This window comes from Garra rufa, chromosome 14 (genome assembly GCF_049309525.1).
Source record: "Garra rufa chromosome 14, GarRuf1.0, whole genome shotgun sequence".
Lineage (NCBI taxonomy): Eukaryota > Metazoa > Chordata > Actinopteri > Cypriniformes > Cyprinidae > Garra > Garra rufa.
The window spans coordinates 2,577,476-2,592,291 of NC_133374.1; the positions used below are offsets into that span (position 1 = coordinate 2,577,476).

At 32.5% G+C, this 14,816-nt stretch overlaps 1 protein-coding gene across 1 annotated transcript in view; it reads right to left on the reverse strand.

Annotated features, from left to right (window-relative positions):
• Positions 1 to 914: 914 nt before the first annotated feature.
• LOC141285226 (arf-GAP with Rho-GAP domain, ANK repeat and PH domain-containing protein 1) overlaps positions 915 to 14,816 on the reverse strand; it is a 71,442-nt gene continuing 57,540 nt past the window's right edge. The window contains exons 8-14 of the mRNA XM_073818265.1: positions 14,583 to 14,703; positions 12,114 to 12,304; positions 9,455 to 9,561; positions 6,291 to 6,490; positions 5,011 to 5,096; positions 4,749 to 4,931; positions 915 to 1,049 (exon numbers count right to left, since the gene is read on the reverse strand). Of these exons, the coding sequence (XP_073674366.1) occupies positions 915 to 1,049; positions 4,749 to 4,931; positions 5,011 to 5,096; positions 6,291 to 6,490; positions 9,455 to 9,561; positions 12,114 to 12,304; positions 14,583 to 14,703 (1,023 nt within the window). The remainder of the gene's footprint in view (positions 1,050 to 4,748; positions 4,932 to 5,010; positions 5,097 to 6,290; positions 6,491 to 9,454; positions 9,562 to 12,113; positions 12,305 to 14,582; positions 14,704 to 14,816) is intronic.

Sequence of the window (14,816 nt, forward strand, 5' to 3'; positions counted from 1 at the left end):
CACACACACAGAGCACTTTGACACAGAAGAACAGTAGAAAGAGAAGAAAAGCGTGTCAAGCAGGAGAGAAATTCCACACCACACACACACACACACACACACACACACACACACACACACACACACACACACACACACACTTAAAAAAGACTGAAAACACGCTTAAACACAAACACTTCAAAACACAGACCTAAAAAACACATTTAAAACATGCACACACTTAAAACACTCTCATAGCAGATTTTAAATACACACACACACACACACACTTAGAACTGACTGAAAACTAACTTAAACACAAACACTTAAAAACAGATTTTAAACAAACACACTCCCTGAAAACACACAGATGTAAAAAACACCCTAGAACACACACAAGCACTCTATCACACTCAAGAAAACCCAACGCATTTTAAGCAACAATGACAGAAAATACTTCAACAACTCACCCAGCTGACTGGCACGAGGCTGAAAGTTCAAAGGTCACCCCTCAACCTCTGTGTGTGTGTGTGTATGTGATGTATAAGCACAGTGCAGAGGCGCACAAACACACACTGATGTGAATCACTGCCGACTGAACGACAGAATGAGAGAATGAGAGGGAGCTGTGTATGGGTGGAGCCTGTGAATGAGTGGGCGGAGTCTGATAAATCACTGCACTAGGAGCTGGGGGCGGAGCTTAGTCAGAGTCTGATCAACAAACCTGAAACTGTCTCTCTCTCTTTCAGTGATTTGTTTAGCAGTGTGATGCAGGAATGACTCAAAACAGAGGATGGATATTCAACAGGATTAGAACTGTATCAATTCATCAACTATTAAAGAGAGGAGAAAACTTGTTTGATCAAATTATTCTGCAGCTTGATGTCTAATATACAGAAAAACAGTGATGCAGAACTATGGGAAAGAGTGAAAGGTCACTCTTGGGGTTTCGTATGATGCATCATAATGCTGTTAAAGATCACATGCTCTGCTCCATCTGTCTGTCCGTCATCAGCCTGTCTCTCTCTCATCCTGAATGGACTCTTTGTCTGTCCGTTTCTCTCTTCCCACTGAAACAGCACAGAGGAATCCTGGGAGCTCATGAGTGTGTGTGTGTGTGTGTGTGTGTGTGTGTGTGTGTGTGTGTGTGTGTGTGTTTTAGGAAGCAGATCACATCACGCTGTGATTGGTTTTGTGTTGTTTTGGTGGACTGCAGTGAAAGCTTCCTGTGTGTGTGTTCGTACAAATGAATCATCTCAGATGAATATATCAGTGTGTTCATCACAGACACAATGCTGATGACACTAGATAAAGTCCAACACTAACCGTAAATCCCACATGAACTGATTGATATCAGGACATCAAACACTCATACTGTAAATGTCACAAATACCCTGGTGTCTCAATAACACACACATGCCACAATAAACAAACTTAAATGACTTTAACTAATGCCAACATTTATAGTTTGCATCATGACATACATCTGATTAATATTCAGTTATGTAAAGCATGATTCTAAACCAATGAGATTTCAGTGTGGGCGGAGCTACACAAATTATAACAAATCTGCATTTTGAAAATGGAAACTAAATGTAAATTAAACATGCAACATCCTGAAGTGAAGTAGGGCTGCCATAACGACTATTTTTTATCTAAATTACCAATTTGTAATTTCCCAGAAAAAAAATAAATAAAAATCAACAATTTGACTTAAGAACATTTTTTTAATAAAATAGGTTAATTGGAGATGTTTGTTTAATTTATTAATAATTAAGATGTATTACTACATTTTAATCGAACCATTAAAATGGCATGCAGAAAAGTAATGGAAAAGAATTTGGTAAAAATAAAACCTGTAAAACTCAAATAATTACACAGGCTTTTTGATTTGAAAAAAATATTTAACCATGAAAACGGAGTATAGAAAAATTAAAACGGAAAAAATGAATTTCAAAATAAAACAGATTTCATAGGGCCTTATAATTATAATTAGGCTTTTTTTAAAGGCATGATTACACGATTCAGAGAGTAAATATCATATATTATGTTGGGAGTCCATCTTAGAGATAATCATCATGTTCAGAATTAAATAATCATATTTAAAACATGTACTGTAAATCTATATTAAACTATTCGTATCTCTTTCAATACTTACAGAATCTTTACTTTTTAAAATGATTTTGTTTCAGTATTTTAAAATATTTTTATATTACCATACTTAAAATGACAGTATATTTATTGAACAAATATATATCAAAATGAGAAGTAAATAGTACAAACTTTGTGATAGTTTTAACTTCGATATCATTAAAAAAAAGCTTTATTTCAGCTAAGGTATTTATATCAAAACTAATTTAGAATTTCTCTTTTTATCACTTCATAAATCAGAAAATACTGTTAACGGACCATGTTTTTAGGAATAAAATATTGTATAAATTAATATATCTGAATGATATCTGAACAAACCCCTCAGGAAAAACCTTCAGAATATAGAGAGGAATAAAATTCTAAGTTTTGGTGTATGTAAGTGCTGCTGAAGTGGAGAAACAAACTAGCTGCGTTTAGAAATGTGTATTTTCACCATGTTTTTAGGTAAAATGTTGAAAAAAAAACTTGTGAATGATATATGAACATATGCTTCAGTAAAACTCTTCAGAATACAGAGAGGAATAAAATTCTAAGTTTTGGTGTATGTAAGTGCTGCTAAAGTGGAGAAACAAACTAGCTGCCTTTAGAAATGTGTATTTTCACCATGTTTTTAGGTAAAATGTTGAAAGAAAAAAAACTTGTGAATGATATATGAACAAATTCTTCAGTAAAACTCTTCAGAATATAGAGAGGAATAAAACTAAGTTTTGGTGTATGTAAGTGCTGCTAAAGTGGAGAAACAAACTAGCTGCCTTTAGAAATGTGTATTTTCACCATGTTTTTAGGTAAAATGTTGAAAGAAAAAAAACTTGTGAATGATATATGAACAAATTCTTCAGTAAAACTCTTCAGAATATAGAGAGGAATAAAACTAAGTTTTGGTGTATGTAAGTGCTGCTGAAGTGGAGAAACAAACTAGCTGCCTTTAGAAATGTGTATTTTCACCATGTTTTTAGGTAAAATGTTGAAAGAAAAAAAACTTGTGAATGATATATGAACAAATTCTTCAGTAAAACTCTTCAGAATATAGAGAGGAATAAAACTAAGTTTTGGTGTATGTAAGTGCTGCTGAAGTGGAGAAACAAACTAGCTGCCTTTGGAAATGTGTATTTTCACCATGTTTTTAGGTAAAATGTTGAAAGAAAAAAAAACTTGTGAATGATATATGAACAAATGCTTCAGTAAAACTCTTCAGAATACAGAGAGGAATAAAATTCTAAGTTTTGGTGTATGTAAGTGCTGCTGAAGTGGAGAAACAAACTAGCTGCCTTTGGAATTGTGCATTTTCACCATGTTTTTAGGTAAAATGTTGAAAAAAAAAAACTTGTGAATGATATATGAACAAATGCTTCAGTAAAACTTCAGAATATAGAGAGGAATAAAACTATAAGTTTTGGTGTATGTAAGTGCTGCTGAAGTGGAGAAACAAACTAGCTGCCTTTGGAAATGTGCATTTTCACCATGTTTTTAGGTAAAATGTTGAAAAAAAAAAACTTGTGAATGTTATATGAACATATGCTTCAGTAAAAGTCTTCAGAATACAGAGAGGAATAAAATTCTAAGTTTTGGTGTATGTAAGTGCTGCTAAAGTGGAGAAACAAACTAGCTGCCTTTAGAAATGTGCATTTTGAGCATGTTTTTAGGTATAAAATGATGAAAAAACAATGTGTGAATGATATATGAACAAATGTTTCGGTAAAAGCTTTCAGAATATAGAGAGAAATAAAACTGTAAGTTTTGGTGTATGTAAGTGCTGCTGAAGTGGAGAAACAAACTAGCTGCCTTTGGAAATGTGCATTTTCACCATGTTTTTAGGTAAAATGTTGAAAGAAAAAAAACTTGTGAATGATATATGAACAAATGCTTCAGTAAAACTCTTCAGACTATAGAGAGGAATAAAACTATAAGTTTTGGTGTATGTAAGTGCTGCTGAAGTGGAGAAACAAACTAGCTGCCTTTGGAAATGTGCATTTTCACCATGTTTTTAGGTAAAATGTTGAAAGAAAAAAAAACTTGTGAATGATATATGAACAAATGCTTCAGTAAAACTCTTCAGACTATAGAGAGGAATAAAACTATAAGTTTTGGTGTATGTAAGTGCTTCTGAAGTGGAGAAACAAACTAGCTGCCTTTAGAAATGTGCATTTTGAGCATGTTTTTAGGTATAAAATGATGAAAAAACAATGTGTGAATGATATATGAACAAATGTTTCGGTAAAAGCTTTCAGAATATAGAGAGAAATAAAACTGTAAGTTTTGGTGTATGTAAGTGCTGCTGAAGCGGAGAAACAAACTTTTAAAGATGTTTTGCAATTGAAATCTACAGGCACAAACAGAAAAAGTGGAATAAACTAAACACTTAAAGAGTATTTTGGATGTTTTCTCTCCACTTTCCTGAAACACAGCTTATAAAAAAGCCAAACAGACCAAAATCACAAAACTGACCAGAGCATGAAAAATCTATGTTTTTGCCAGTAGTGTAAGTCTGTTCTTCACAGCCTCAATTTTATCCATAAACAATTCAATCTGGCTTCCATCCCAACTAGAGTTTATACACATGCTGCACTCATGCATACTAATGGTTTAGTGTTGAAAGTTTTGAGTTTATGTTGACTTACGTTATTAAGTTCTCTCTGGTTGCCGAAGAGCGGGTGATATCGGCGGTATTTCCCCTCGCGGTATTTTGCCGCGATAAAGCGGCGTCGCTCCTCGCTGCTGCTGTTGAGGTTCAAGGCCTCGCTGGGCGGGACGTTCGCCGCCCAAAACTGATTGGCTCGCTCGTTTCCTAGAGCGAGGAACAGCTGGAACACAAGGAGAAAACTGATAAAGAGGAGTGCAAGGACATCAAGAACCACAGAAAATCACCAAAACAAAACGCACCTGGATGAGATCTTCAGTCCAGACCTTCTTGTCCATTTTGAGACTGCGTACTTTTGATATGCTTGGACCAAGACCACGATGCTCTCCTGTTACAGACACAAACACACAGACAGCTGAAGAACTAGGACTACATGATTTGGGAAGAAAAAAGCCTGTGGACACAACTTCAAATTATATATCAAACATTTTTAATACATAATAAAAAGCATTCAATATAAAATAAATAAATAATAATAAAAAAAAAATCACATTACAGTCGTAAAATTCCAATAATTTATTTATTTTTATTTCTATTTAGCTTTAATTTAGTTTTATTTATTATTTAATTTAGTTTTAGTTTTTTAGGCGAGACACTACAGGTGAATAGTGTAAAAACAAAACAAAACTAATAGTTATCACCTTACTTAGCCAGTTAATTGATAACATTAATAACTGCAAACGTTTTTTTAATTATATGTTTTCTATAATCTTAGCAAATGAGGCATTATTTTATGAGGCCATATTTCTAGTACAAAAATCTAAACACTGGATTAAGTCGGTTTTTAAAAATCTTGTTAACTTTTTTGACATATAAATGTTTTCACAGAGGGCATTTTGGTCTCATTTTGTCACTCCATAATTCAGAAAAAAAATTAGAACAGAAAGAAAACAATGTATTTTTTACCATTTTTTGGGGAATAAAATGTTGTATAAAATCAGGCAAATTATATATGAACAAATCCTTCTGTAAAAACCTTCAAAATATAGACAGAACATGTAATATTTATAATTTATAATTATTATTTTAGTTTTATTGTTTATATTTTTTGATATATATTTTGTTGATATACTTTTCTCATTGTGGTTGGTGCATGATGCATTTGGGTCAAAGACGAAAAAAGGTTTAAGCATTAAAAACAATAAGTGTATTACTACTTTAAAGTTTTTTGTTTAATTTAATTGCATTTTTGTTTTTCGGAGCAAAAAAAATAAATATTCATTTTCCCTAATTTACAGAAGAGACCACTAAAATGTCATTCAGTCTCAATCTTATTGCATAATTACATTAAAAATCAAGTTATGCCATTTTAAAAGACAACTTAATCCTACCCCAAATCATAATTAGTTATAATTCTGCATTTTTTAAATGTAGAACTATCCTAGGTTTTGTCCATTTGTCAGTAAACTTTTTTTTACTAATTTAAAACACAATAAAACTAATGCGCTTCCTTATTCTTTTATATATTGTAATATGTACAAGTCAGAACAAACATGTTGTTTGGATCATGATTGGTCGTTACCTGCACATCGTTTGCAGAAAACCACAGCCAGGTTGATAGCCCCCCATTCGGGTTTGCCGGCGCTGCAGTCGGCACACATCTGATTGGACGGCTCCGCCCAGATGCGCTCAGCCACTTCATAATTGGACAAGGCCTCTGCGATAGAGTCGCGCATGGCCTCAACCCACTGATCCTTCAGCTGGTCCGTATCCGCCACAAAACTACAGACAAACAAACATGTCACAAGGCTGTTCTCCAGCATCTACACAAACATCCCACAAGGCTGTTCTCCAGCATCTACACAAACATCCCTTGCTTTCTGTGGTTCCTAACAGTGCAGTAATAAATGTGTCAGATGACATTTTTACATTTCTAAACAAGATCAAATATCTGCCAGTGGAGTCAGAAAATAAACTTAAAACTAAAACAAAATACAAAAACCAGAACCTGGTTATGGTATTTAAGAATACTTTGTAATTAATGTTAATTTTTATATTTTGAGTTTTGATATTTTTGTAATTGCATGTGCTTTTGTGTTAGCTATTTGTTTTAGCTTTTTGTTCTAAATTTAGTTTTTATTCAAATAAAATTGTTTCAGTTTTACTCTTAGTAATATTTAGTACTTAAGTAACACATTTTAGTTCAGTTCTATTTGTAGTTCCACTTTTGAATCTAATACTTATTTTTAGCTTCTAGTAGTTTTATTTTGGCTGTATGTGAAGTTTCACTAAGTTTTGTACTGAAATCCACTGAGTTAAACTGGTGCATTTCACACACAGATGTCACATCTGACCTTCAGATTCACCGAGCAGCACAAAAGAGGAAAAAACTACAAGTACAAATACAGAAAACCACAACAGATGTGCGAGACAAAGGCAGAGCATGCACACACACAGCCACTATATCACACATGTATTCCCACACACAAGTTATTTCAGCTGCTGGATGAACTGACTCATAGTGACTTGAATGAAATGGATGAAGAGAGCAGAAATGAGATCAACAGAAACATGAATGAAATCTTAACCCTTGTGCGTTCAAAAAAAAAAGAGTTACACATAGGTGCAAAATGTCCAAAAACTGCCATAAAAATATTATTAATATTTTTTTCCACTTTCACTGATGTCGATTTTTTTAACCAGCATCTGGTTCTATCCATAGATACCAAACATTCATACATTTTCTGAGTTTTAACCCTTTAAATGCTGATTTGTTTACATAATGCCACAGGTGTTTTTTTATTTTAAAAAAATGAAAAATAGTAGTTAATTTCCATGTACTAAATGCGAAGCAGATTTTTTTTTCTTTGCTTATTAGCTTCTTGGGTGTGTCAATGAAGAACAACAACATTAATTTTGAGGCATTTATATTTTTTATGTAGTGTTAGATTTAAAAAAAAAAAAACTAACACTTAGGGCCATAATGGACAAAAAAAGGCCATGTCAAAAAACTGTCATAGAAATCTTATATGTGACCCTGGACCACAAAACCAGTCATAAGGTTCAATTTTACAAAACTGAGATGTATATATAATATGAAAACTCAATAAATAAGCTTTCTATTGATGTATGGTTTGTTATGATAGGACAATATTTGGCCGAGATACATCTATTTGAAAATCTGGAATCTGAGGGTGCAAAAAAATCAAAATACTGAGAAAATCACCTTTAAAGTTGTCCAAATTAGGTTCTTAACAATGCATATTACTAATCAAAAATTACATTTTGATACATTTACAGTAGGAATTGTACAAAAAATCTTCATGGAACATGAACTTTACTTAATTTCCTAATGATTTTTGGCATAAAAGAAAAATCAATAATTTTGACCCATGCAATGTATTTTTGGCTATTGCTACAAACATACCCCAGCGACTTAAGACTGGTTTTGTGGTCCAGGGTCACATATATTAATATTTTTTTCCACTTTCACTGACTTGTTTTTTTTATCAGCATCTTTTCTATTCATAATTACCAAACATTCATTCGTTTTCAGAATTGTAATGCTTTAAAAGCTGGTTTCTTCATAATTACATTTACAATTACATTTATTCATTTAGCAGACGCTTTTATCCAAAGCGACTTACAATTGGGAATACAACAAGTGATTCATCCTAAGGAGGCAGATCAACATAGGAAGTGCTCAAAAATACCGTATGACAGGCGTTGTTAGATGAGTACGGGCTAGAAAGGGAAGATCAGAAAAGAGATCAAAAAAAATAAAAATAAAAAAAAAATTTTTTTTTTTTTTTTTTTTATTGAGTCAGATAATTCTCTCTGTCAGTGGGCAACACTAGCTCCAGAGCTTCCTCTGCTGAGCAACGTCTCTTCATCTTGCAAGCAATGAAATGATCAAGCCCTCAAGCACCAAATATGTCTAGGTTTTGCTTTGCGAACACCTGTGCGAACACTCAAACTCTGTATAAAATCTACCAGACTAAACAATCAGCGTTTTCTTGTGGTGAAAACAAAAACAATGTGTTTTAGGGGCTTCTGAACTTCTACATCAAATTCAAGCTCACCTTTTATCTCTGTACAAAAACAATAACAAATGAAAAAGTGCAATCAAGGATTAAAATGTGTGTTGGGGTGAAAAAGAAAAATCCTTTAAGCGCATTAACCTTCTTTGACCTTATTCCTAGTTTTCACATGACCTTATGACCTGCCAAGGGTGGGACTCATCAGTAAACACATGCAAACCACACTCAGACATCCTCACCAACATACCCACACAATTAGAACTGCATTATTTTTCCAATTGACTATAATAGACTATAATATGCATAAGCAGAAAACACGAAAAGGCGAGTATTTCTTTTATATGCCAAATTTGAAAATCTAGTAAAAAATGGTAAAAATTTAATTGCATCATATTATAGTCAAATGGCCCTGGGTTAAAAATTGCAGTTTTAATGGGTTTCAATCTGGACATTTTTGTCCTTAACAAAATCTCATCTCAGTGTGAGTATTTTTTGTACGGAGGGTAAAATAGATTTTTTGAAGGAAATGATGGTGGAATATTAAAATTTCAATAAAAATACACACCTGAGCCAAGGTTTATGCAGTTGGCATTAACACAGACACACTTAAAACAAAAAACAAAAATGTCCATAAGGTCGCACAAGGGTTAAATAGGAAGCTGAGCAGATATGAATGAATGTGAACGAAGGAGCCAGTCGTTCTCACCTGAATATGCGATACGGTGTGGTCAGATCAAACGCTCTCCGATCCACTTCCTTCACATTACCCACATTCATATCGATAGAGGTGATGCCGATTCCCAGACGATAATCCTACAAACAAATATCTACCATGTTTACCATGTTTTGCATCCTTAATCTATAAATAAACACACTCTCATATGCAGTTATAAATTAAACACTAAATGAACTGATTCCTCAGCGCTCCATTAGAAAGCTTCATGAGCAACCCTTAAACACCTAGAACATTCTTTGTTTTTTCAAAGACTTAATTTTCCTTTTGTTTTCTTAAAGAATGAGTTCATTTTTAGAACTTTAAGAAAGACGCAAGCAACAACTGAGTGTTTTTTTACAGTGCACTTAAACAAAAACTCCTGAAGTTTGGATTTTTTTTCTTTTGAAATTTGTATTTAGGTGTTTTACACTTACAAATAAACTTGTGTCTACATATAACATTCCCCAAAGCAAGTTACAGCCATTTATTACAATATTATTACAGGCACTTTTTTTGTTTACTGGCAATATAGATGTGTCCAAAAACATCTAAGGAGTAAAGTAACAGTAGAAATACTGTTAAATCATAACAAAACACAGTAAAAAATTACTTTTTCAGATAAATTCTCTTTTATAAAGTCTGAAAACTATTGCAGAAATCGTCTTGTGCAACAAAAATACAAACAGTCCAAATTATTCACAAACTACAGACAAAATGAGAGAAATGCACCGAGTGCAACTTTTACCAGGGTTTCTACACACTGCAAAAAAAAGCTTTTCTTACTTAGATTTTTTGTTTTGTTTCCAGCCAAAATATCAAAAAATTCTTAAAACAAGAAGCATTTTCTAGACGAGTAAAAATGATTGTCTTGTTTTCAGAAAAAAATAGTCAAAATTAAGGGTGTTTTTGCTTGAAACAGGCAAAATAATCTGCCAATGGGGTCAGAAAAATAATCTTGTTTTCTGTTTGAAATAAGATTTTTCTTCTTACCCCATTGGCAGATTATTTAGCTTTTTCTAAGCAAAAAATCACTTAATTTTGGCTCGTTTTTTCTTAAAACAAGAAAATAATTTTTACTCGTCTAGAAAATCCATCTTCATTTAAGAATTTTCAGATATTTTGGCTGGAAACAACACAAAAAATCTAAGTAAGAAAAGCATTTTTTGCAGTGCAGATATGATCAAGTGAAATATAAGATTTTATAAGACCTTTTTAATACAACCTTATATGAAATTTAAGACCTAAACCTGTAATGGAAATACACATTATATTAATTAACATAAATACAGTATATGTAATATTTAATGTGTTTAATGCAAAACGAAAACTAAATTTCAAAACAAAACTGTCATAAATGATATTTTTTTTATATCAGCAGACAATATTCCACACAAAAATATTTTTATAAGCAATATCTGCATCCGTGTTTAACTTTTACATATTTAAATCAGCATATTTTTATTTACTTTTATAAAGGCCTATTTATTTATTTATTTAAGGTCTATTTTTAGCTATAACTAAACTTTTTAAATGTATGCATCACCTTTTATTTCAAATTATTACAATTCCACAAATTCTATAGGGCTCTACCCAGGCAGATTAAATATTTTACACTGCAAAATCACAAGTGCAATAAATAAAATATAAATAATTTTAAAAGATTAATGTTACAAAAAAACAAGAAATGTTTGGGAGAATCATCGTTCGGTCCAACGAGTCATTAGATCCATCAGACTGAAGATATTTAAGACTTTTAAAGCCTTTCCTTGACTTTTTAAAGCATTCAAATTGGATTAGTGATTCAAAAGTTATTAAACATTTAAGGCGAGACACTGCGGGTGAATAGGGTAAAAAAAAATAACTAATACTAACACCTTACTTACACAGTTTATTGAATACATTGATAATTGTAAAAAAAAATTGTATTACAAGTTACGTTTAAATATGCAAATGAGCATTATTTAATAAAATATGCACTAATTTGCATTCATTTCTAGTACAAAAATCTGAACACTGGATGAAGTCAGTTTCAGTTGCTTAAATTTTTTGACATTAGAGTCAAATGTTTTTACAGAGGGAAATTTTCTCATTTTGTCACGACATAATTTAGAAAATACTTCAAACAGGCAAAAAACTATATATTTTTTACAGTTTTTTTGGAATTAAATGAATAAAATCAAGCAAATCATATATGAAAAAACCCTTTGTAAAAACCTTCAGGATATAGACAGGAATAAAATGTGTATATAAGTGCTCCTGAAGTGGAGATTTATGGCTCAGTGTAGGAGAAAAAACTCTTGGGCTTTATAAATACGGATTATAATTGAAATCTATTGACACAAATAGACAAAGTGCTATAAAAGAAAGACTCAACAGTGTCTTTTGGATGTTTTCTTTCCACTAGTCTGAAAAAAACACACAAAAGACACTGTTGAGTCTTTCTTTACAGGTGCATGAAAAAACAGCGTCTCAATTAAGAACAATAATTATTTTTAGCTGGTACGGCTGTCTCTGTCTTTGATGCTTGAACACACTGATGCAGAATTCTGTAGCTATAATTAAATTATTTTAAATAATAACCACATTATTGTGCAATAAAGCATGACTAGTGTTAGTTTTAGTTCTGAAAACAGACAGAATGAGAGTTTACCTCTGTGTTTTTGTAGAGGAAGACTTTATCCGCACACACCACCGTGTAGAGTTTGGAGCGCAGGCCGCGCAGCTCCAGGTAACCCTTCATCTCGTAGTTCACACAGGGGTTAAAGGTCATGTCCAGACTGGTCCGGCCACGGGACGCCCCGACACAGCTCTTCAACACCATCACCCACTCGCTCCGCTCCGCTGACAAACACAAACACACAGGGTTCATACAGATACTGCAACATAAAATAACTCAAGGACTCTCAAGCTCTACTCTTTTTATTTTTTATTTTGACTGCTTAAAAAAAATAAAAAAATCAAGAAATTTAGACCAGATATATTTAATGTTTGTCTGATTTAAAGATGTTTTCTTTGGATTGTTTAACTGCTATAGAAAAAAATATAACTTAGTTTGTGTTTTCTGCTAGTTACATTTCACATAATAAACAAAAATCTGTCTTTTCTTTACTCAAAGTTGATCTACACTCAGGATTCCTGCAGATATGAACAAGTGAAATTTAAGATTTTTTAAGACCTTTTTAATACCACCTTATATGAAATTTAAGACCTAAACCTGTAATGGAAATAGATATTATATTACATGCATATGTGACCCTGGACCACAAAACCAGTCTTAAGTCGCTGGGGTATGTTTGTAGCAATAGCCAAAAATACACTGCATGGGTCAAAATTATTGATTTTTCTTTTATGCCAAAAATCATTAGGAAATTAAGTAAAGATCATGTCTATGAAGATTTTTTTGTAAAATTCCTACTATAAATATATCAAAATGTCATTTTTGATTAGTAATATGCATTGTTAAGAACCTAATTTGGACAACTCTAAAGGTGATTTTCTCAGGATTTTGATTTTTTTGCACCCTCAGATTCCAGATTTTCAAATAGATGTATCTCGGCCAAATATTGTTCTATCATAACAAACTATACATCAATAGAAAGCTTATTTACTGAGCTTTCATATTATATATACAGCTCAGTTTTGTAAAATTTAACCTTATGACTGGTTTTGTGGTCCAGGGTCACATATATGTAATATTTAATGTGTTTAATGTAAAAAGTAAACAAAATAAATAAAATTTATTACTACGATATACAGTGAACTTTTCATTTAAGCAGATACTATTCCACACAAAATATCCCCATAAAAGTACCACTAGAAATATCTGATGTAAAAAAAAAAAAATTCTGAAGCAATATTTTCATCAGTGCTCTATTAGCTTTTACATCTTAAATCTGCGCTATTTGATTTACCTTCATAAAGGCCTTTTTTTTTTTTTACTTTTGAAATGTATGCATCACCTTTGAAATTTATTTTATGAATTTATCAATAAATTCTAAATGGCTGTTAGCAGTGAGATTACATGATTTACACTGCAAAATTAAAAGTGAGATTAACGTTTTAAATACATTTATTGATTTATAAATATATAAATTAGACATGTTATATAAATACTGCGATTCTGTCTGAAGACGCAGTAACTTCTACAGAGGGAGAAAAAAAATCTACAGTTGTTATGGCCTTAGCCAAGCCCTATATTCAGTTTTTTCAAGCTAAGTATCGCTAAACTTGCACTTCCCCATAGCTAAAAAGTTAAATCCATTTAACTTCTGCGGTACAATCCGAGAGAGACTCGCGCCAATAACAGAAAGCTGATTGGCTATTGCATGCTGGTCTCATTTGTAGTTTAAATACAGCAAATTATATTTGGAATAGTGAAATAAAGAACTACAACGCCACGGAAACAACAAAAAGACAATTTAAATGAGCATTAGAGGTAGCATTACATGGACATCGGAAAAATAAGACCTATGTAAAATTATTTAAGACCTAGAACAGCGAATTTAAGACTTTTTAATGCCTAAAATTTTTAGTTTTAAATTTTAGACTTTTTAAGACTTTTTAAGACCCCGCGAGAACCCTGTACAGTAGTCAACATTTGAAGTGGATCAAAATCTTTCATTAAAGTGGCCCTAAAACCAAAACTATACCTGTTCACGTCTTAAGACAACTTTGATTAACTTTTTTGATCGACATTAAATATTGACTACTGTAGACAAGTACATGGAAACTATCCCAAGCTCTTTTAATCCTTAAAAAAAAAATCATGGTAACCACAAATTAACCATGGTTTTCCTACACTAACCATAGTTTAACCGTTGTATTTGTAGTAAAACTGTAAAATCCTGTATATAGGTCAGATCAGTTGAATTCATATAAAAAAAATACAATTAAAATAAATCAATCAATGTTTATTCTTTCCCAGAAGAAAACCATTGTGTTGTGCTGTACTGTGTGTTTTGTGCGTGTCGGTGTGTTATTTATGTTGTCAGGTCAGTTGTTCACACAAGCTTTAGCTTTTACCAAACCACAAAACCTCACTGATCATTAGTGCATCTCTCATTTGCAAACACACTTTATCATCTGCTTTAAACAACCCACACACACGCTGTACACTCACAATCGCTCTCGGCCCGGAACAAGAAAGTGCGATTGTGCGTCACCACTTCAAACTTCTGCTCGCCCACATTGACCACGCCAGTGATGGACGCTGTTGGTATGATCCTCTTCGAGTAGACGTCCTGCACACACAGTCAGAGTGGTGTTTAATCAGCAGCGGATAGACAAGAATAAAAATGTAAAGTTTGGTGTGTGTAAGTGCTGCTGAAGTGGAGATTTATGGCTCAGTGTAGGA